This window comes from Trichosurus vulpecula, chromosome 2 (assembly GCF_011100635.1).
Source record: "Trichosurus vulpecula isolate mTriVul1 chromosome 2, mTriVul1.pri, whole genome shotgun sequence".
NCBI classification, from domain to species: domain Eukaryota; kingdom Metazoa; phylum Chordata; class Mammalia; order Diprotodontia; family Phalangeridae; genus Trichosurus; species Trichosurus vulpecula.
Window position 1 is genome coordinate 371,248,116 of NC_050574.1, and position 24,211 is coordinate 371,272,326.

General features: G+C 37.0%; 1 protein-coding gene across 1 annotated transcript in view; it reads right to left on the reverse strand.

Annotated features, from left to right (window-relative positions):
* TIAM1 (TIAM Rac1 associated GEF 1) overlaps window positions 1–24,211 on the reverse strand; it is a 154,077-nt gene that overhangs the window by 83,723 nt on the left and 46,143 nt on the right. The window contains exons 4-6 of the mRNA XM_036745622.1: window positions 22,198–22,370; window positions 7,495–7,719; window positions 5,677–5,862 (exon numbers count right to left, since the gene is read on the reverse strand). Coding sequence (XP_036601517.1) covers window positions 5,677–5,862; window positions 7,495–7,719; window positions 22,198–22,370 — 584 coding nt within the window. The remainder of the gene's footprint in view (window positions 1–5,676; window positions 5,863–7,494; window positions 7,720–22,197; window positions 22,371–24,211) is intronic.

Consider the following 24,211-nt stretch of genomic DNA (forward strand, 5'->3'; position numbering starts at 1 on the left):
TGTGGGAATTTGTTTTGCTGAACTACGCATAATCATTGAGAGTCTGTTTTTCTTTTTTTCTTGTTATTGTTCAAATGGGAGGGGGCAATGGAAGGGAGACATAAATGCCCATATAAATAAATGTTTGTTGGTTTGTTTGTTTTAAAGGTTCTTTTATATAACAAGTCAGCCTACTAGCTACATGATTTGTTCCACTGAAACCTAAATTTACATTAAAAAGATAAGTTGCAGAGGATTCTGGGAAGAAGAAGATTCTGGGATTAGGTCAGAAAATTCCAGGCTCTCAAAATTTCCCCCACAAACAAGACAGAGCATCATATCAAAGTCAGTAGCAAAAATAAATAAAGGTTGGGGTAAAGCAGTTGTCCTCAGACAGCTTGAGAGGACCTTAGGAAAGACTGGATTTCTAAGGGCAGAGGTTTGGCCCAATTGAAATGTAAACACCTCCAGGAAGACTCCACTGAATCAGCTGGGTAGAGGCAGCAGCAGCCTCGGTCACAGGAACTTTTAGCTCAGACAGTGTGGGGATCAGAAAGCTGAGTAGGGAGCAGACTGTAGGACCCTCCACTGTCATGGGATACCAGGTCCAGCTGTGGTGACCAGTTGTGGTGCCAAGCTGCAGCTGTGGGTGACGATGAGGAGGAGCAACCATACACCCTGTGACTGCATGGCAGATGGGCAGGGACTCTGCTGGCTGTGAGCACTTACAGGGGAGCAGAGTCCCCAGTTTACACTCCAGTGCAGAGGGAAGGGCTGAAGTTTGCTGCCTCTGGAGGGACTGTAGGGAACAAGAGCATTTGTGGGACAGCTGGCTTGGGGTGGAGAAGAGTGTCCAAGGTTGGGCCCCAGGACAGCTCAGAAAATAACAGTGAGAAGGACCTGAGGCCTGGGGTAACATTTCCCACATCTTGGGACAAGAACCTGATTACAATAAAACTGCTAAAAATAAAATAAGAATAAAAATGAGAAAGGAGAAAGAATCCAACCGTTGATAACTACCATGGGGATAGAGAAGATCTGGGTTCATGTTCAGAGAAAGAGAGTGAAATTAAAAAGGCAACTCCTACTTCAAAGAGAAATGTCAAATGGTCATGAGCCCTAAAAGAGTTCTTGGAAGAACTTAAAAAGGACTCCAAGGAGAAATTAGGAGAAAAAATAAGAGCAGTGTAAGAAAACTGTGAAAAGAAAGTTAACTAATGGGAAAAAGAGATTCCAAAACTTAAGGGAAGGGGTAAGCTAAAGAGGGCAAGAAGGATAAATAGTGAGGAAATATAGGATGGAGGGAAATACACAACTAGTAATTAGAACTTTGAATGTGAGTGGGCTGAATTTACCCATAAAACAGAAGTGGATAAAATGGATTAAAAAGTCAGAATTCCACAATATGTTGTTTACAAGAAACAATTAAAAATGAGAGATACAGAGTTAAAATAAAGGGCTGGAGTAGAATATATTATGCTTCAGCTGATGTAAAAAAAAAGCAGGGGTAGCAATCATGGTTTCAGACAAAGTTAAAGCTAAAACAGATTTAGTTAAAAGACATAAACAGGGAAACTACACTACGTGTCACCAATATTATTCAATATTATTTTAGAAATGCTAGAAATAGCAATAAAAGAAATCAAAAGAATCCAGAATGGGAAATGAGGTAACAAACTATCTTTTTTTTTTTTTGCAGACAATATGATGATGTATTTGGAAAATCCTAAAGATTCAAATAAATAGTTGACAATATTGGCAAAGTAATAGGATGTAAAATAAATGCACATAAATCACCAGCATTTTCACATATCTCCAATAAAACCTTACAAGAAGGGACAGTAAGAAATACCACATTTAAAATAATAGTAGACAGCATAAAATACCTGAGAGTATGCTCGCCAAAACAGACCCACAAACTATATATGAACATAATTATAAAACATTCTTTGTACAAATATAGTCAGATTTAAATATCTGGAGAAATATTAATTGTTCATGGGTATGCAAAGCTAATAATAAAAATGGCAATTTTATCTAACCTATTTATTCAATTCCATCCCAACTAAATTACTAAAAAAAACTATTTTACTGAGTTAGAAAAAATCATAGCAAAATTCATTTAGAAGAACAAAAGGTCAAGAATTTCAAAGAAATTAATAAAAAATGTAAAGGAAGAGGTTCAGCAGTACCAGATTTTAAACTATATTATAAAGCAGTAAATATCAAAACTATCTGACAGTGGCTAAGAAATAGAGAACTAGATCAGTGGAACAGAGTAGACATATAATACACAGTAGTAAAGAATTATAGTAACCTGTTTGACAAATGTAAAGATTTAAGTTTAGGGGACAAGAATTCATTATTTGGTTAAAAAAAATTGATGGGGAAGCTGGAAAACAATCTAGCAGAAACTGGGCATAGACCACTATCTTAAACCATTTACCAAGATAAGCTCAAAATAGATACATGGCCTTGATATAAAGGGAGATGTAAGAAAATAAGAAGAACATGGAAGATATACTGCCTACTAGACTTAGGGATAGGAGAACAATTTATGAATAAATAAGAGATAGAGAGCATTCCAAGGTACAAAATAGATAATCTTGATTACATTAAATTAAAAAGGTTTTGTGTAAATAAAACCAATGTAGCTAAGATTAGAAGGAAAGCAGAAAATTGGGGGGAAACTCTATAGACAGTATCTTAGATAAAAGTCTAATTTCTCAAATATATAAAGAGCTATGTCAAATATATAAGAACATGAGTCCTTCTCCAATTGATGAATGGTCAAGGGACATGAACAGGGAGATTTTTGATGAAGAAATCAAAAATATATACAGACATATGAAAAAAATGCTCCAAATCATTATAGATTAGAAAAATACAAATCAAACAACTTTGAGATATCATCTTACACCTATAAGATTGGCCAAAATGATAGACCTTCTTCAACTGGGGAATGGCTAAGTAAGTTGTGGTATATGATTGTGATAGAATATTAGGTGGTTTTAGAAAAACACGGAAAAACTTGCATGAAATAATGAAAAGTGAAATGAATGGTACCAAAGGAACATTGTACACAGTAACTGAAATATTGTCTTAAGAACAACTTTGAATGACTAATTCATTTTGAGTATTATGAATACTCAACCAACTACAAAGGACCTATGAAGGAAGATGCTATTCACCTGCAGAGAAAGAATTGATAAATAGAAGTATGTATAGTATGGTTTTATATGTATGTATGCCTTTATAGGTGTGTGTGTGTATTTATGTTTAATTGTACCTTTCTACAGGGAGTGAGGGAGGAAAAAATAAATAAAAACTGCATAGCGGAGAACAAAAGAAAACGTGGAAGCACAGAAAAGCAGGTTAGCTTTGAAAACAATGCATAGCATTACATAGGTTTTTTTTAAAGTAAATAGTCTGAAATGGAAGTTTATGGTTTTACACTGACTCCTCTCTTTATGTTGTGCTGTGTATGTGGAAATGTTCTTTTTTTTCCCCTTCTTTTTGTATTTAAGTTCAAAATGAATTAAAAAATAAGTTCATGGTGCGAATAACCATATTTGTATTAATATTACACATCGCCAAAAGAAAGGAAAAAAGAAAGAAGAAAAACCACAAGGTTTTGAGTACCTAGCACAAAGCTTCGCACAGAGCATTCATCTGATGTTTGTTCCAGTAAGTCACTGAAATGAATTGAAAGACAAGCACAAAGAGAGAGAGCCTTCAAATTTTTGAAACCATTCATGGAAAGAATCATAGAATTGTCTTCCTTTCAGATCCCAATTTTCATAGCCCATGCATCCCATGAAATGCTTAAATGAAAATTGGGCAGTAATAGCTCTCCATCTAGAATGTTGCTAATTACGGAGAAAAAAAAAGTCAGGACATACTTGGCATGTGTGAACTCTTTCCCCAGGTACACGGAATGTATCTGACACATTTTTTGAGTGGTATAACGTTAATATTATTCTCTTCTAAAATTATATATAAATTACACATAGGGTAAACATTTAGATGCCCCTCATTGAGTGGTATAGTCTATAGCATTCCAGCCCTGGAGTAAGGAGGATCCAAGTTTAAATCTAGCCTCAGACACTTACTAGCTGTGTGACCCTGAGCAAGTCATTTAACCCTATGTGCCTCAGTCTCTTATCTGTATAGGGAGCTGGATAAGGAAATGGCAAGCCACTTCAGTATCTTTGCCAAGAAAACCCCAAATGGAGTCATGAAGAGTCAGATACTAACGAAACAACTCAACAACATTCAGTATTTTTTAAAATAAACTTTTATTGACTCAATTATAACTAAAATAAATTATGACAGTGCCTGGAAGAAAACAATGCTTCAGGGTTTACCTAAACATACTTATAAAGAACATTCTCATCCCTATTTAAGTATTTTGCACTTATCTAGGAAAAACTGAAGTAGAACCAGGAATAGATAACCCATTAATTGATTTATTCCATACATAGCTTCTCTACTACTAAAAGTGATAGCATTTAAACATTGCGAAGGGAAGACAGAGCCAAGGAAACTGGGAGCCATATTATACTCAGTGTAGGGAAAACATAAATTCTAAATGCCAGTTCTAATAACTTGGAAACTGATTCCAAGAATAGGAAGGTGATTGTCCTCTTCCCCCCTGCTCCTGCATCCCGCCCCCCCAACCTACTCCCATTAGACATTGTACTGGAGTACAGTATTCAGTTCTGGGTGACAGGGTTTAATTAGGCCATTAACAAGTTGGAGGGTGTTTAGGGGAGGGCAGCTAAGATGGTGAAAGGCCCTGAATGTTCTTTGAGGGCTGGCTGAAGGACACTGGGCATGCTTGGCTAGAATAAGAGAAGACTTGGAGATATAATTACTGTTTTTAAGTATCTGAAGGTCTGCCACAAAGAAAAGGGATCATATTTGCTCTCTGTTGCCCCAGAGGATAGAAATAGGAAAAGTGGGAATAAACGACAAAGAAGTAAATTTATGCTTGATACCCAAGTGTCCAAAATTAGAATAGACTGCCTATAGAGGTGCTGAGCCCTCCCTCCCGGAGGTTTTTGAGCAGAAACTGGATGACCACTTGTGAGGTACGTTAAAGTAAAGATCCTTTTTTGTATGGATTGGACCAAATGACTACAGAGGGCTCATCCACCTCTCAAATTCTGTAACATCTTTTCAGTTGTGCGTTGTCCATATTATTTGAATAATGATGCTAATCTAAAGAGAACCTAAAAACACCTCTGACTGAATTACAGCTCTGTATTCAATTGACGGGTACAGCTGCTTCCACAGTTTCTACCCAAGTAAGATAATAGACTAGAAAAAGCAACAGACTAATTTAGTCCAAAAAGCTCTATGGTTCAACATCCAAGTGTGGGAATGGTATCCATGGTGACTCTACATTGGGATGCAATTTCATAGGAAAAGGGTGTGCAAGCATCTATTTAGCCTTTACAATTTCATATTAGCTTTGAAAAGTAATGAACCCCATCAAGACTGAGGCTTATATAATAAACCCCAGAATGTGACTGAGTAAAGATCTGCATTCAACACAAAGTATCAAAAGAACCAGAAATTTCTATGCAATAGTGACATATGAATGCTGGGAGACTTCTGTCAAGTCCTACTAGGGATTAATGATTAAATTGAACATTTTAAACAACAACTACTGACCATTAAAATCAAACTCACCAGGGCATGAAAGGAGGATACAGAAAAAATTCCAAGGCGGCCCATGGCTACTTTGGTTGGTCGACTGGCAAAAGCAAGTAGCCTTTTGGGATTTGGCAGCTCCCCTCCTTGTAGGCTAGCTAAATAACAACGGTATCGAAATAGATCCATTTGGAATTGTTCAAGATTTTGCTCCCAAACAAATATCTACAACAGAAAGAAATGCAGAGAAGATAAATACACAAGGTAACATGTTCAATTTACAAGAATATCAATAGCTTATCTACTCTTCAAAAGGTGCTGTAAACTGGGGGATGCAGGACACGGACCTCAAATTTCCAAATGTAAAGAAATCAGGTATTTTTATATTTAGGGATAATTTTTTTCTGAAAAGACCTGATTCAGTACTAATATTCAGAAACTTCAACATGACTACTTACCTTGAGCCCTCTCCCTTAGAAAAGAAGTAGAAAAAAGGAAAAGGTGAAAAAAGACCACTATATTTTTGTACTTTTAGCTCAGTATGAACTTGTACCATTTCTATATCAAATAAAATTATATATGAAACTTTGGGTTTTTTTGGTGAGGAGGTTTATTTGGGACCAAAAATAAAGTGTAACACAGTATATTTGTGAAAGACAAAGGAAAGAAGAGAAAAAGAGTCAGATAAGTATACATAGAGAGTAACAGAGATTCAGGGGCCAAAAGACAAGGGAAAGCAAACTAAATAAATACTTCTTAGCATTCTTCATAAACTCCTTCTCTAAGAAGCCATAGCACCTATTGTGATGCTGAGGCTTGAAATGTAATACAATATAATAGAGGGTAATTAGGGTTACAAGCAGAGACATGTTGGCCCATGTGAGCACTGACGTTTCAAAGCATTATCAAAGAAAAAAATAGCTGTGTAGATTTTTTTAAAATGGCAGATATTTAGGTTCTATTTTAATTTTCCCTTCTTTTTTAAAAAATTGTGAATGTTTCAATGTCTTTAGACACAACAATGAAAAAGACAAGTTATTTTGACTTTCTGTAAAGAATCACTAAAGGAAGCAATTCTCTCTCTTTTCTTTTTTTTGGCAGTAGACAAACAGGCATCAGGCTTTTATTAAGTGCTTACTATGTGCCAGGCAATGTGCTAAGCACTGAGAGACAAATTCCAGAAAAAAAAAAAACAGTCCCACTCATCAAGAAGTTTGCACCAATACACAAAGTGATTTGAAAGGTGAGTAGGGGAAGGGATCTACATTGGACTTCATGTCAAAATCCAGAAAGTCAGAAGCAGAGTGGAAGCAAGTCTTAGAATTAGTTCGACAACCTATGAACTCAGACTTCAGCGTTATCCTACATCATGAAGCTGCCCAAATATGTCTAGGTACAAATATCCTTTGATGGGTCATTATAGCATGGAGGGGCACTACTTACATTATATATTTAGACACATTTATTATTTAAAATGCCTTCTACCTTTGGTTCAATAGAATTATTTATTCAAATTTATTAAAAGGCCAAAAATGATGGCTTCTGAGCCAAAAAACCAATAAAGGAAATGAAATCTCAATCTTTACAGTGAAGCAGGCCTGTTTTCCTCAAATAATACATCACTTGGGAGAGGGGGAAGCTTTCTACTGGATTCTGCCTTAGGTAATATCATTCCCATTTAACTCACAAATAAACAAACCTGATCAAAGACTGAGGAAAACAGGCAGTTAAAATAATGAACTTAGTATCTAGGTCAAAAGCTGATAACTACACGATAACTGATTTTTCATCATTTCATAGCAGCAAAAACTTTCAAAGACCAAAGGATTTCACCTAAAAAAATTTAAGAAAGGTTACCTGATCGAGTATGGTTTTCTTTTTCTTGGAATCAGTTACTGAAGACAGCTGCATGTCGCCCATTTTCTTCATCTTCTCATCCATATCAATCTTTTGTTCTAGTTTTTTGATCTCTGATTTCAGGAGTCGGAGAGTATCCTCTTTGTGGTGCTGTCTTGCCACAGCAGTTGCACAAGCAGAGTGGATTGCAGTAATCCAGTTTTCTAACTCAGTCTGGCTGATGGTCTGTACAGAATGAAGAGGTAGCAGAGAAAGCCATGTTTTATGTAGCTATCAGATACAAACCTGGACTCATCAGGAGGTCATTCTCCTGATTCTCAAGATCATGTCTTTAGATATAACAAAGAAAAAGACAAGCTACATTGACCTTCTGTAAGGAAGTACTAAAGGAAGCAGTTAATTCTTAGAGCTGGTTCAACAGCCTATGAACTCAGGCTTTGGAGTTTAGTAAACAAAGATCCTACATCATGACTGCCTGGACTAATGAGTACAGGTGCAAATATCCTTTAATGGCTTGGTGTGGCTTAGAGGGATCCCTGAAGCTTTAAATATTATGGTGACTTGAAAGGCAGTAGGGGACAAGCCCTGGATAGGTTCTACAAAGACTTTAATATGAGATGAATGACTGACGGGATTACTAGTAGATTGGAAGAATTCAGTGATGAATTCTTGGTTATGGCAACACATGGAACAAAGAACAATTTCAAATGGCCCTAAGCAACATGTAATCCCCTTCTGCTTCTATGGAGAGAGTGATAAAGGAGCATAAGAAAAGCAGAGGTCAGTAAAGTTTTAAAATAGCCTGTAAGCACTAACTTGTTAGTATTCAAAACATGAAATTGTTATCCAATGAAAAATGAGATGATATATTACTGGAAAAAATGGAACCATAACAAAATCGACATTTTCTCAATAAATGAAATAGGAATATAAGGAAGTTGCAGCTTAAGAAGAGGACAGAATTTTTCTTTTTGGAGAGGCAAACAAGAGAATTCAAAACTGGTTTACTTTTGTGTTTTCAAAGGCAGTAAAAAACATTTTATGAAAAACTCGGTCATCCTATCTTGTAGTTCTCACGATAAGCATAAGCAAAAAGCCTACCACAAAGGTAATTGCAGCTTATGATTCAGATTCTGCTGTGGAAGATTAACGAGTAGAATAATAATTTGACAAGGTCCTTCAAACCCAGTGAACGTATTCTTTGATATTTAGTAACTTCAATACAAAAGCAGACGTGAGGAGGATGACATAGACATGGTTCAGACTTGAGAAATTCAAGGCTTATTTGTAGACTACTTGGCAGCCTCACGCTTTTAATTGACGAATATGTTCTTAGAGAGAAATGGAAGGGTATAAATGTAAAGCACTAAATAACAAAAATGAAATCAAACATATCATAACAAACATAAAACTGCTGATTGGGGATCATGCAAAAATCTGTGGGTTCTTGGTCAATAAACATTTATTAAGTACCTACTATTACATGCCAGGCATTGTGCTAAGAGCCAAGAATAAAAAAAAAGGGGGGGGGGGGGAACAGCTCATAAAGAGCTCCAAGTCTAATGGAGGAAAAGAAGTAGAAGGTGGGATTTTAACTGGAGCTTGAAAGACAACAGGAAAGCCAGAAGGTGGAGATGAGGTGGAAGAGTATTCCATGAATGAGGGATAGCCAGTTGTAACAACAATGCTATTTGCTGCTACTGTGGCTAAGACCAATAACACCGGCACACGGGAGGGATGCTAGCTAGCACAGGTCCTTTGATCTGCTTTTCTAAGGAAAGCAACTTTAAGGGATTTACAATCTCACTGTAATTAAACATACATATATCAGTCACTTAGCTCAGGGGAAAAAAGCACCCTGAATTTCAGAGAAAACACAAACAGAAATTGCAAGCAGAAATTGTATAAATAGAGCAAAATAACACAAATCAGCAGGCAGGCTTCTAGCTATCTGACCAAGACATAACACACATACCATATTTCCCCATGTATAAAATGCACCCTTTTCTGAAAAATCTGGGGTCTAAAAACTGGGTGCATCTTATACAGTGGTTGTAGATCTTTTTACTCGCATTTCCCGCCTTTTTGTGCTTGTTGTCTTTGGGCTCATTGTTTCACATTTGTTACCAGTATTTTGCCACATTCTGCCCTGAAAAGGCTCAGAAAAGATTTTTGTACAATGCTGAATTCAAGTTAAAAGTGATCCAGTTTGCAAAAGTGAATGGAAATCATGCTGCTGAACGTAAGTTTGGTCCTCCTCCAACTGAGAAAACAATCTGAGACTGGCTAGAGGAAGAAAAGACCCTACTGAAAATGCCACGGCAGAAGAAGGCCATGAGAGGCAAGTCAGCAAAATGGCCTGATTTAGAGAAGGAAGTGAAGATATGGATTGAAGAGCAAAGGGCAACTGGAATTCCTGTGTCCACAAAGATGGTTCAGCATGAGGCAACAAGAATTGCTGATGAAAAAGAAGTTACTGATTTCAAAGGAGGACACAATTGGTGCTTCAGGTTCATGAAATGGAATGGACTAAGCATACATACAAGCACCAGACTTGCCCTAAAGATACCTGAATGCTATGAGCAGAAGGTCCTTGAATTTCATCACATTATTATATGAATTTTATGATGAATAAAACTTGGGTTCAATAACTTTATGTAATACATTTTTTTTTCAAATTTCAGGCCCCAAAATTAAGGTGCATCTTACACATGGGGAAACATGGTAGTTACCAAAGAGAGAAGCACCAACATCTGGGTTTTTCAAAAGGAGGGTGGGGGTGGGGCACTCCAACAGCTACTCAGAGTCTTGTCTGGTCAAATCACATGACACCCTTCCAGTGAATAAGCCCCAAGCAAAATGCTAACCTCAGAGTATATATACACTTCTTCAGGGTCAGAGGGCATCACAACCATGCAACCCAAACCCATGTGACCTAAGGTGTTTTCCGTGACTTAAGCAGGTCATCAAAGACTCCCCATTCAATCAAAGAGTGAAACAAAGCCAAGACTCAAAGGCACTTGATTGCCTCAGTGCTGAGAAGCACTCCAAAACAAAAGACAACAAAAGTCCCACTTTACTTGCCATTAAACCAATGAAAATACCTGGAATCGTGAGCTAGAGCAGCTTGTTCAAAGAGCCACAAGACCAGTATCACTAGATTGAAGAGTACATGGTGGGGTGTAAGAAGAATGGAAAGAGAGAAAGGGGATCAGGTTATGAAGAATTTTGAATGCCAAACAGCAGATTTTATATTTGATCCTGGAGGTGATAGGGAGTCACTGGAATTTATTGAATTTGGGCAAGGGTGAGGTGGTAGTTACATGGTCAGACTTGTGTTTAAGGAAGATCACTTTGACAGATGAATAGAGGATGAACTGGAGTGAAGAGAAACTTGTGGTAGGTAGACAAGCTAACAGGTTATTACAATAGCCCAGGCATATGAGGCCTATATCAGGGTGGCGAGGGTAACAGAAGAGAGGAGGGGATGTATGAGAGATATTGTGAAGGCAAAAATCAATAAGTCTTGTCATGTAGCTAGTAAGTGTCAAGTGACTGAGGATGGATTTGAACTCTGGTCCTCCTGACTCCAGGGCAGATGCTCTATCCACTATGCCATCTAGCTGTCCCTTTCTCATTGAAATTTTTAATACAATTAAGGGATCCTTAGCAGAGTTATGTATTATTCCACCATCTTTACCTAAAGTCCAATTATTTTTAAGAGCTCTTCATCCCTCCTCTCCAAAAAAAATAGGTTAATGGAAATGTGTTCAATTCATATATCTTGATGTTTTAAACTTTTTAAATTTTAGCTTCTATACCTAGAATTACTTCAGCATTCCATAACTATTTAAAACCTAGTTAAATATTACCTCGTCTTGTGGCTGTCGTCAAAGGCAGCTACATTAGAAAGAATTTTTGTTCTTTCTGGCCTGTCTAAATAAAGCAGCAGTCAGTGCCAATATCTATTTTTAGACTAAATCAATTTCCAGAGATATACAATCCATTAAAATATCTTTCCAACAAAATTGGTCCTCATTCAGGGGAATAAACTATGCTGACATGAATGCAAGCTGCCTCCTGTAGCTAGTTAAGCAATTAACAGTATCCTGGAATATTTTACTTCAGGCTTCAGGGTTAACACATCACCAACATATATAGCAGAATTTCTCATTTGACAAAAATGCTTTACATCACTTCTTCCAATCCATAAATTCCAACATCTTGGAATCCACTTCAGGAAATTAGTAATCTTACAATATCTTCTTTAGAGTAAGTTTAATTAAAGCCTTCATGCCTGTTAAAGGGAGTCTCATCAAAATGAATTCTCTTGCCTCACAGTGGGGAATGAAGGAGCAAATATTTCTCAGCTGTGGACTTCTATGCCACTCGTTGCTTTTCAGTGAGGAAATGAGAGAGAGGCAGAAATGGGAGTTTTATCATTTTCTTAGCCTTCTAGTAATACCAAAAATACTATGTGAAGATCAAAAAAATAAAGCTACCGACAGAGCCTGAGCATAAGTATAAAAAAATGCATTTGTACAATAGAATGTTTTTTGACATTTGAGGGTTATGATGAAACTGATAGTTTAATTATTTCAATTCAGTTTCCCATTTCTCTCCATTAAAATTCTATTATAAAGCTTCATTGTGGAGAAGAGGTGGACCCAGGGCTCTTAAAACATATGACAAAAGACTAAAGGGTCTGTTAGTTTCTACAAACCTGGAAAGCCTTTGAATACATTGCTTAAATACAAACTTCACTGCTAAGTTCAGGGAAGCTTATCACAAGGCTGGCTACAGGATAAAGAACTTTTTTGGCCATAGGAACTCTGGAACACAAACCCTCTCCTTAATTCCAGAGGAACTGTTTTCTTTGTCAGTGAAGGGAAGAACCCACACTGAAGACAGCACAGGTCCTTGAAATAAATATAGTCTGAATTTATCTATATTGATTTCATAAATCAATAATTTGGGTAAGCAGCAAGGAATGAGAAATTTATTTTGTGCTAAAAACATGCTAGAAGATATACAGTAGCAAAAGAGTCATAAAATCTTAGTTAAACCCAGTTTCTAGAAATAGCATGACATACTGAAAGAAACAATGATTTTGGGATCAGAAGATCATGGTTAAAGATCTGGCCCGTCCACATACTGGCCATGTAACCAACCATTTACTTAAGTCCACCGACCATCTAGTTTTTTAATCTATAAAAGAGATACCTAGCTGTGCTGTAGTAAGGAAAGCACTTTCTGAAGGTTAAAATGCTATGTATTAATAATGCAAGAATAATTGAGACATACTATATTCAAAAGAAACCCACCACCTAAGGAAGAAAACAAATTGCTTGAATTTGAAGGATGGTTTACTTGCGTGATTTATTTGTTGAATCAGTTTCATTTCTTTTATCATTTTAAGTCTAATTTGTTTTAGTTCTTCTGAATTAAGTTTTATTTTTTACATTTCTCATCTTTGAAGTTTTGCTAATTAAAGAGTTTAACAGTCATTTTATATTTTAGAAAACAAACTTGGACAATACATTTAAGTATTATCTGAAAAATACACAGACAACCTAAACTTGCATGTTCTGCAGGGTGGTAGTATATGGTTAGTAATTATAAAAATATGTTTCCACAGAAATAGAAAAAGGATGCTACTAACATACCACAATAAGGCAATTCATTCCATGCATGTTGCCTATCAATATCAACCACATAAATTTGCAAGGCGGCCAACTAGATTTAATGATAAAGAATTCTGAAAGCCATTAGGGCTCCAAACTCAGTCCCGTACTACTCAATGTTCTTACCAGTGATTTGTACAATGACATAGAAGCATTATCAAATGAGGAAATGATGAAAAGCTAGTAAAGCTACATAGGTAATATACTGAATAACAACCAGACTGGAAGAAAAAAGTGGTTTGATATCAGTAAAATTAATATTTGGGAAATGCTAATGCAAAACCCTACATGTAAGCTTGAAAAATTAGATATAAAATTATAGGATAGAGAAGATCTGGTTAGACCACAGCTCACGTAAGAAAGCTCTGAAGGAGTTTAATTGGCTTTTTTCTTAATGTCAGTCAATGGTATAAAGATATGCAAAATAAAACAACAAAGTAAAGAAATCTCAGAATACGTTGATAGAAATGTAGCATTTAGCTTATGGAACATAATAATCTTATTGAAGCTTGCACAGGTAAGTCTACATCAAGTGCACTGTGTCCCTTTCTAGTAACTATACTTGAAGAACAATGATAAACTAGACAGCATTTGGAAGAGGGAAACCAAGATGATAGGACATCCTGAATCCCTGTAACATGCAGATTAAAGGAACTGAGGATTTTGGCTCAGGGAAGAGGGAAACTATGGTAGCTTCTTTTCAAAGAAATTAAATTGTCTTATTTTGCTCCAATAGGTAGAAGTAGAATAAAATAAGTGAATGGAATAAAGGAAAGAGATTTCAACTCAAGACAAAGAAGAATTTTCTAACAAAGATAGATGTTCAAGAAGACTTTGGAGAAAGACCAGATGAACCTTCTCATTACGTGTGTCCTTATTCTGATACTTGTGCATTGTAAGTTTCTCAATCAATTAATAAAGAGCCTACTACGTGCCAGGAACTGTGCAAAGCACAGGGGATACAAAAAGAGGCAAAAGACAGTCCCTGCCCTCATGAAGCTTACAGTCTAATGGGAGAGACAACATATAAACAAATATATACAAAGCAAGCTATATACAGAATAAGTAGAAAATAAATAACAAAGAGAAGGCACTTGAATTAAGAAGGGTTAGGAAAGGCTTCTATAAAAGATAGGATGTTAATTGGGACTTAGTGGAAACCAGGGAAGCCGGTAGACAGAATTGAAGAGGGAGAACATTAGGGAAGAGCAAGAGAAAATGCCAGGAACCAAGAGATGGAATGTCTTGTTTGTTGAACAGTTAAGAAACCAATGTCACATATCAAGGGGTAAGTTATAAGAAGACCAAAAAGGTAGAAGCGAGCTAGGTTATGAATGGCTATGAATGCCAACAGAGCATTTTGTATTTGATCCCAGAGGCAAGAGGGAGCCACTGGAGTTTACTGAGTGGGGGGATGACTGAGCTTTAGGAAAACCACTTTGGTGGTTGAATGGAGGACCCACCTGCTAGTTATTGCAATAGTCCAGATATGAGGTGATGAGGGCCTACACTAGAGTGGTGGCAGCATCAGAGGAGAGAAGGAGGTATTGTGGAAACGTGAAATTGACAGACCTTGGCAACAGATCAGCAAGGAGTCCAGGATATCTCCTAGGTTGTAAGACTAAGGGATAGGTAGGATGGTGTTGCCCTCTACACTAATAGGGAAGGTAGGAGTGAGTGGACGAGCCTTTAGGAGAAAAGATATCGAGTTCTGTTTTGGACATGTTGAGTTTAAGATGTCTACTGGACATCCAATTTAAGATGTCTCAAAGGTAGTTGGTGATGTGAGACTGGAGGTTAGCAGAGAGGTTGGAGCAGGATAGGTAGATCTGAGAATGATCAGCATAGAAAAAGTAATTAAATTTTCACCTTCAAAGAAACCTCCCCTTCTCCATCCCCTTCTACAAAATACAGACTAACATTAATATGATCAGAGACTTTGTACTCTCACTAGAGATGTCCTTTCAATATTGTTATCTACTCATTGGCCAATCAGTTTCAAGAGAATGAGAACTCCCATGGGATATCAATGCCCATAGCAATTCTTCATTATTCTATATTATCTATGTAGCCTTAATTGCTTCTTTTGCATAAGCTTACTGTTTTAAATGCCCTCAAAGGTCTTCGTAATTCCAAAAATTACATCTTTATGGATAAGTATCCATTTGGGACCAAATGGTTCAAAAGTGCTTGCGATCACAGATAATAGACTTTTGGATCGTGTTTTCAAAGGTAGGGAAAGAGAACATTATAATCCTATGTACTTCATCCAATTTAACCAATTTATAAGACTCAAAGATTCTAAAAGGCTGTTCAGGAGCTAACAAGTCATCAATCACTGACCTAGAATTCTGGGGAAGTGAGAAACTGAGGCAACCATCCACAAAACATGTCAGAGATGGAGAATACTATTTTGTATAAAACGAAAAACTGGATACCCATCTTTGGTTTTACTCTAGCCTCCTTCCTCTTCACAATCTCCTAAAAGACCTGCCATCTCTTCCTATTTTGAGGCATCAAATGGCTATAAAAATATCTTTAAATGAATCTCATTTGGATATTTCAATTTAGTGTGTGGGCTCTCTCTTTTCCTAGCATGGATGTAGATTTAACACAGTGCCAGGCACACAGCAATGGCTTAATAAATATTTGTTGATTGACTGAAAGAAACTAAAAAATTACTTATTTAATGTTTGACAGCAAATGTAGAACTGAAATGGATAGAAGTTGATTAATTCTCCTTTTAGAAATATTCAACTCTGAAAATAGCACCAATTCTTGCTTGAAGGATTAAAGTAGAGGATGGATAACCATTTCTCAGAGATCATAAAAATGGGTGATAATCTAGGTTAGATCTTAAGAGCAAATTTCAGTAGCAAGGCTGCTAGATATGGAGTCAGAAGATTTTGGATTGAATCACAGCCCTTGTCAAATGTGCGACCTTGTTAAGTCACAAACTCCTTAGGTCTCAGCTTCCTCATTTGTAAAATGAAAGATTTTGAATTATATGAACTCTGAGATTCTTTCCAGCTCTAAATCTATTAACCTATAATGCTGTTTCCTGCTCTACCTCCACCCTCCACCCCGACTTCTTTCCCCTGAGTCTCTTCTTCAGACAAAATAAACTCATTTTTGTTTAGCAAATATCTCTCAAGTGTGGTACCCAGACATTATGTTTGGGAACAAGAGAAATTCCAAGACAGAACTCCATACGACTATAAATCAGAATCCTGTAACTTTGAACAGGTGAGCGTAGAGTTAGTAAGTAAGTGAGGCTCTGTGATCTAGTCTTCATTTGCAATGTAAAGCCAAACTCTTTTTTTAAAAAAAGGATCTTTCAGCTCACAGACCAATCTTGTGCTTTTGACAGCACTGAACACAACAACCACTTAAAGGAATCTGATAAACCTTTTTTAAACACTTAAAAACCATTAGGGAACCTGCTATTTTCTACCAAGTCAGGCTCACTCTGCCTACTAAATATGCAAACAAGAAATAAATATAGGAATTAATAAGATATAGTAGAGCAAAATGAGCTTTCCAGTAATGCATATGACATCTGAAAGTAATGGAATTATGTAGGCATGACAGGAACTAGATGTACATCATGTCATGGGGGAAGTATGTAGTACCTAAGGATTAAATAGAAAAAACTACATATTAGATAGCTTAAATGCAGACCATATATATAATTATATATGTATACTCCACTTCCCAGAAAATATTGTATCTCTTCTATAGATGGAGTCTTATCACTTATTCCCACACCATTACTTTTCTTAGTAATAGGAATCTCATTTTTTATGGATAAATTTAAAGGTATACATTATTAGTGGCTGAGTAATACTGGCAGAGCCATAGAAAACAAGCTATAGGAACTATGTATATTCTGAACCAATCCTTGAGGTTTAAATTACCTATACATTATTTCCACAATTATGATCATTCTCCTATTGGAGAGGAAATCCATTATTCATAGAATTCTTCTCCCCCTTAACCCACATGGACACATTTTTTTTTCAAATTCTATTGTATGTAAGAGGAGAGCAGTCATGATGGAAGAAAAGAAAGAAACAGAAGAGCCCAGCTCTTGTCTACAACTACTCCAACAAAGATCTAAGACGAGCAACAGAGGATGGACTGCATGTGCAGAATGAGACCCACATTTTTCAACAGGGCTAGACTGCATATTTGTGGCAAGAGGTTTTTTTTTCCCCCATGAGAGAGGATCATTGGAGGAATAAAAGGTGAATTTTCGTTTTTAAAGCACATACACAAAACAAAACAGCACTAGACCAAGGAGAGATTGGGAAATCCAAGGGAAAAAAAATGCAATGAGTCATTTTTCCAACCCAGGGAGCAGGAACAGGAGTCAGAGGACATCTGTGTCAGTATTAACCACAGTGCTGGGTGAGGGGCTGATCCTAATCTGTGTTCCAGGGCAAGGAGCATTCATGGATACAATACGGTCTGGGTCCAACTATGTAGGAAGCAAGAACAGGGGCCACCACAGAACTGGCTATACTCTCCACCGCCGGAACTGGATTGGGGACCTAGTACGGACTTTGGAAGTTACTTAGGGCTAGGCATGAGGCTAACCTTAGCTGTGTTCCAGGACTGAAATGATGGCACATCCAGCTGATCTAGCTCAGACCTGGCCTGTGAGTATGTACTGGGGAAGGAGCAGGAATGCAGAGAAACAGCAGCTGTGTGGCACTGATGTAAGAGTGAGGTCTCTGATTCAGTTCTGAGCCCCGACTGAGGGCTACATCTCCCTTGAAAGGAACCTGAAGCTCTGCCACTCTGAACTTGCAGCCTTTCAGCTAGTCAATGGGATCTAGTACCAGCAGTGGTCTCTTGATGCTCCAGCAAGAGCAAGTCTGTGTCATGCAGACCCAAACCAGAGTAAGAGAGCTGTCAAACTCAGTCCAGACTAGGGTGAGGGGGAAAAAAATCAGACTTCATTCTAGATCATATCATTTAACGTGCATTGAAAGTTTCCAGGTCCTTGGACTGAACTGCCAAGGAGATTCATGAAAAACACAGCACTCAACACATAGAGAAAACAGCAGCAGGATCTCAGAGAACAAAAACAAGTAAGGTCTTGATATTGTTTCAGAAGCATACAATGCCTGATCCTAATACGAAGTCCCAACACAGGAAGTAAGACTGGAAGAATGAGTAAAGAACAAAAGGATTGCAAATAAAAAGCTATTATTGGGCCTGTGATGCCTAAGACACAAATCCCAAAGGAGAAAATAACTCCAAAACAACAACAAGAAAAGCTTCAAAGGAAAACACAGTTTGGACGCAAGACCAGCTAGAATTCCTAAAAGAAATGAAGTGAGAGTTTTAAAAAGAGTTTAAAATTATGATATAAATGAAATAACAATCCTAAAGAAAACACTTGGAAAAGGAATGAGAATGTTGGAGGCAAGATTTCAAAGGAGGATTAGTACCTTCATATGAAATGTGGAAAAACCTTAGTCCAAGCAAAGAAATCCTTGAAAATTAGAATGGATCGAACAACAAGATATGTTAAAACAAAGTAAAAAATCTGAAAAAAGAAATGAAACTCTAAAGTTTCTCCTATCTAAAATAACTGACCTGGAAAACAGATCAAGGAGTATGAGAATAATTAGACTACTCATGTGTGATAGCATACATCTGTAATCCCAGCAAATAGAGAGGCTGAGGTTAAGCAGATCTCTTAAGTTCAGGAGCTCTGAGCTGAAACGGGTTTGGCTGATTAGGGGTACTAGGTCCATCATCAATGTGGTAAGGCACCAGGTTGGGGGAGAGGGGAGTACAAGGTTGCCTAAAGAGGAGCAAACTAGTCAAGGCAGAATATGATCCTATGCCAGTCAGAAGTGGGATCAGTAAGTAGTCCCTGCACCTCCAGACTGGATGAGAAGGTGAAGCCCAGCCTTAAAAAATTTAGTGAATGAGAAATTGAGAATAATTGGATTATCTAAAAGGAGAAGAAAAAGAGCCTGGATCTCACATTTCAAGAAATCATGAAAGGAGAGTATGTATATGTATTAGAACCAGAGGATAAAGTGAAAATAGAAAAAAATTTACTAGTCACATCCTAAGAGAAAGTCCCAAAATGAAAACCTCTAGCATTTTGTATGCAAAACTTCCGAGATTATAGGTCAAAGAAAAAAATGCTGCACACAGTCAGAAAGAACAAGTATAAGTATCAAAGAGCCACAATTAGGATCACAAAAAAATGTGGCAGCCATCACTAGAAAGGGAGCAAAGAGTCTGGAACACAATATTCCAAAAGACAAAAGATACAAGCTTACAACCAAAAATAACTTGCCTAATAAAACTGAGTAATTATCTTATAAGGGAAAGACAGACCTTAAATGAAATGGATAACTTTTAAGCAAAAAGAGCAGAATTGAGTAGAGATAGAAATACAAAGGCAGGAGTCCAGAGAAAGCTATGTTACACCGAGACAAATCATGACAAAAAGCATTGATTAAGGGCTTCCTATGCGCCAAGCACCTGTACTAAATACTACGGACACAAAAATAAGCAAAAAGAAAAACTTCTGCACTCAAGGAGCTTATATCCTAATGGGGAAAGACAACACACAAAAGGGAGCTGAAAATGGAAGTGATAGGGGTGGAGGTGAAAAGAAAGGGTCAGAGTTAGTCTGGGCCCTTCCTCAAGATGGAAGTTCTGGGAAGAACTCACCAATGGAAGCGGGACACTGTAGAGGTGGAGGGAGAAGTCAGCTGAAACAAGGCAGCAGTCTTCTCATAAAAAGGTAAATCTAAGTGAGCAATCCGAAGGGACTGTTGAAGGGTCTAGATAAAATTGTTGCCTGAAGACCTTAACACATTAGGAGTCATAGAGTGGTTTTGTTATGGTTTGATGATCTTAAAAGGAGAAAGGCAAAGGAAGGAAAAACACTAGTGGGAGAAAAAGTAGGGGAACTTACTATTTTACATAATTGGGGCTCTTATACAAACCAGGAAGAAGGGGTAGAGGCAGTTGCCATCACTCTAATATTATTTTCCTCTAAACTGGGCAAAACGAGGGTAGAACACAACATAAACAAAAAGTTTGGGGGAGAAAGAGAAATAGAAGGACATTGGGAGAGGGAGGAATAAGAGGAAGGGTCCCAAATTAAGAAGGCAAATCATGAAGAAGGGGAATAGCTTGAGAAATTATGGTATATTAATATAATAGAATACTATCATGCCATAAGAAGTGACAAAAGGGATAGTTTTAATGAAATCTGTAAAGATTTGAACAAACTGATGCAGACTTAAATAAACAAAACCAGGAGAACACTTTATACAATAAAACCAACATTGTAAAGACAGATAATTGAGAACTGAAAACTCTGATCAATGCAATTATCAACCATGATTCTGGATGAATGATGATAATGAAGAATGCTTGCTACTCACCAATCAATAAAGAGGTGCGAGACTCAAGCTAGAGAACAGAGATATATATGTATAGATTTAGACATGGCCAATATGGACATTTGTTTTGATTGACTATGCAAGGATTTTTTTTTTTAATTTCTCAACTGGGGAGTAGGGAGATGTGGAAGAGAAAAAAATGTTTGTTAGTTGAAAAACAAGAAAATGGCGGGTGGGGTGGGGTGGGGAGGGAAGTGACAGAGATTTAAGAAAAAAAACCAAAAAAATCCACAAATTCTATTATGGGTACTGTACTGTGTGAAGCATAAAATGGATTCATGGAAACTAAGAAAATGGTGATTTATTCATAAAAGGTTCATTTTGTGCTCTTTTCCACCAAAGTTACATGGAAATTTTGCCATAACAAAATGCTAGAAGTTTTAATGAACTTTTATGTTAAAAGAAACATGCATGTGTATGTCATTCATTGTGGTCTCACTGACATGTACATTTGATGGAAAATGAAATAGCAAATCATAATTTCCTAAAAGAAATAGAATATAAAAAAGAAATGCAAAAGTCTAATAAAATAGCACCTAACCTATATGTGAGGCTTCAGAATGGTCTAAATATCAATCACAAGAGCAGGAAACAAGAAAGTAAGGGCTCAAGAGAACCTCACTTAAAACATATATTAAAAAATAAAATAAAATATACATTGACTGGTCATCATGTTTCTAAAGTTGAAGACAGGTTTGTGACCCTAGTGAGGACACTATGAGCCACTCCAACATTCTTCCTAAAGCAAGGGGTAATTTTGGATGGCTGTTAAATATAAATAGTTTGTTGCTTCTCATGTCAAGACAGCAACTAGAAAATAAAACTGCAGGCCAGGGTAAAGAAAGGAGAATGTGAGGGGAAGCAAATTCACCAAAAGAAAAAAGAATTCACTAGCGAGAAAAGAAAATTTCTCATTACATGAGAAATATAAGGAGATATGCTATTATTTCAAGAGGAAACACATGCAAATCAATGTACTTTGGTTGATTTAATAGCTTAAAAAAAGATATTTTTTTCTTCAACCTTGACTGTATTGCCGAAAATGATTTTTTAAAAAATCTTGTGAACAATGTTACTGAAATATTTTCAAGCTTCATGTAGAAGGCTATCACAAATTCGCAAAGAGGGATTGAGCACAGGACCAATCACTTTTTTGTATATTTACCCTTTTGATGCCTAAAAACTTCATACCCCCTTAAAATGTGAAATGAAACACAGAAATCAGAAATTCTTTATGTATAATGTGGAATCCATAATGCTTTGTCCCACACTGTGATTAATATTAAAAAGATCAAATTGGCCCTTGGATTATATACCTCATTCATATCTCATCTCAAATAAAGCAGTTTTCAGAAATTAGACCCTGCTAGGGGAGTATGCCAATTCCTGATATTGAGTTTATTTTTTTCCGCCTCCTTTCTTTGTAGAGTGTGTAACAGGAAAAACTCAATAAGAGGTAAAAAGGAGGGATGTTGTATATGAGGAAAGCATTTAGTAAAAGAAAGGAATAGCATGTTAGGGAACCATTTTCTACAAAGATGTGAAATTCCCTCAAACTAAAGGAACAGACAAACCTGAAATAGGAATGCATCACCGAGAGAGTTACTGAGGCAGAAAACAAAGTCTTTCTTTGGGTGCTCAGGCACCGCCTGCACGATGCTGTTCTCCACCCAGACTGCATGCTTGGGGATGCTGTTGTGATCTATACCGGACCTCCCATCACTCTCATAGAAGAATAATGTGCATCCTAAGAAAAAAAGATGAGAGGCATTCAATATATTGATTGATTGAAAATAAATGATTTATGTAATAGCAAGCCAGTGCAATATGAAAATCACCACTAACAACTAACAGGAAGCAAGCAAAAGCTTAAAAATCCTACTTGGCAACTGATTCTCAATTTTTTGGACTAAAATCAAATAGAAAATCCAAAGAGGAATGGTGTAGGATAGAAAGGTGGTTTGCTATGGAGTAAAGAGCTCTAATCTAGTAACTGAAACTAATAAATGGTATGACATTGGACTCAGAGTCTGGCACATAGTTGAGGCTTTAAAAAAGTTTGATGAATAATTAACGAATTAAGTGATAAAGCCTTTTACTCAATTGACCTCTATTTCCTAATCTGAAAACTGAGATGATTAAGATTGTGTTCAGTTGTTTTAAAGTCGTGTCCAACTCTCCATGACCCATTTTGGGGTTTCTTGGCAGACATACTAAAGTGTGTTGCCATTTCCTTCTCCAGCTCATTTTTTACAGATGAGGAACTAAGACAAACAGGGGTGAGTGAGTTGCCCAGGGGCCCACAGCTACTAAGCAACTGAAGCTGGATTTGAACTCACAAACAGGAGTCTTCCTGACTCCAGGCCCACCACTCTATCCACTGAGTCACCTAGCTGCCCATGATTAATATTAAATGATTCCTAAAGTTCCCTTCTGACTTTAAAACTCTAATTCTATAGAACACATTTGCCTTTATTTTTTTCACTTAGCCTTTACATTCACTTTTTCCCTTACAGTCCTTCTGTCCCCAAGCAGTCTCATTATTTCCAAATGAGATTTTTTTCCAAGTTCATGATTTTCCCTTTTCTTAGCCAATCTTCTAACAAAAACTATCTACACCTGATGCCTCTGCCTCCTCACCTCTTATTCCATCTTTTGCAATTTGGATTTTGAACTTATCACTTCGCTGAAAATGCTTTCTCCAAATTTAATTGATCGCCAAACTGTCTTCATTCTTCTCTAGCTATCTGCTGCATTTGATACTTGACAACCTTCTTTTCCTAGATATACTTTCATGACACCTACCTCCTAAGCATCCTCCTACCTGTCTAGCTGCTCTTTCTCAGTCTCCTTTGCTGGCTTACCAGTCATATTTATGACTCTAAACTGTGACTCAAATAACCACCAGGAATGTTCAGATTCGATTAATGAAGGAGAATGAGGAATGAGGATAGCTACAAGATTGGCAGAATAATGGTGCCATCAACAGAAATAGCCAAGCCTAGAAAAGGGGTTTATTTTGGGCGGAAAGATAAGTTTTGTTTTGGCCATGCTGAATCTGAGATGACTCTGGGACATAGAATTTAAAATGTCAAATTGGAATTTGGTGATGTGGAACTGAAACTGAAGAGAGAGATTGGGAGTGGATTTATAGATCTGGGAGTTATCTACATAGAGAAACTCTGGGGCAATCTGCACAGAGATAATAATTAAATCCATGGGAGTTGAAAGAGAGTATACTATGAGAAAAGAGCAGCCTAGGATAGATGGCTGGAGATCAGCCACAGTGCATGGTCATGATATGATTGATGAGTTATCAAAGGAGACTGGAAAGAAAAAATCAGACAGGTAAGAGAACCAGGAGAAAATAGTGTCATGAAAACAGAGAGGGAGAGTGGATATAAGAGAAGGTGATCAACAGAGTTATATATAGTAGATGAGTCAAGAAGGACGAAGACTGAGAGGAAAACAAACAACAAACATCAGATTTGGCCATTAAGAAACTGTTGAAACTTGAGAGGAGTTTCATCAAAGTGATGAGGTTGGAAGCTACATTACCAAAGGTTAGGGTGTGAGTGACAGGACAAG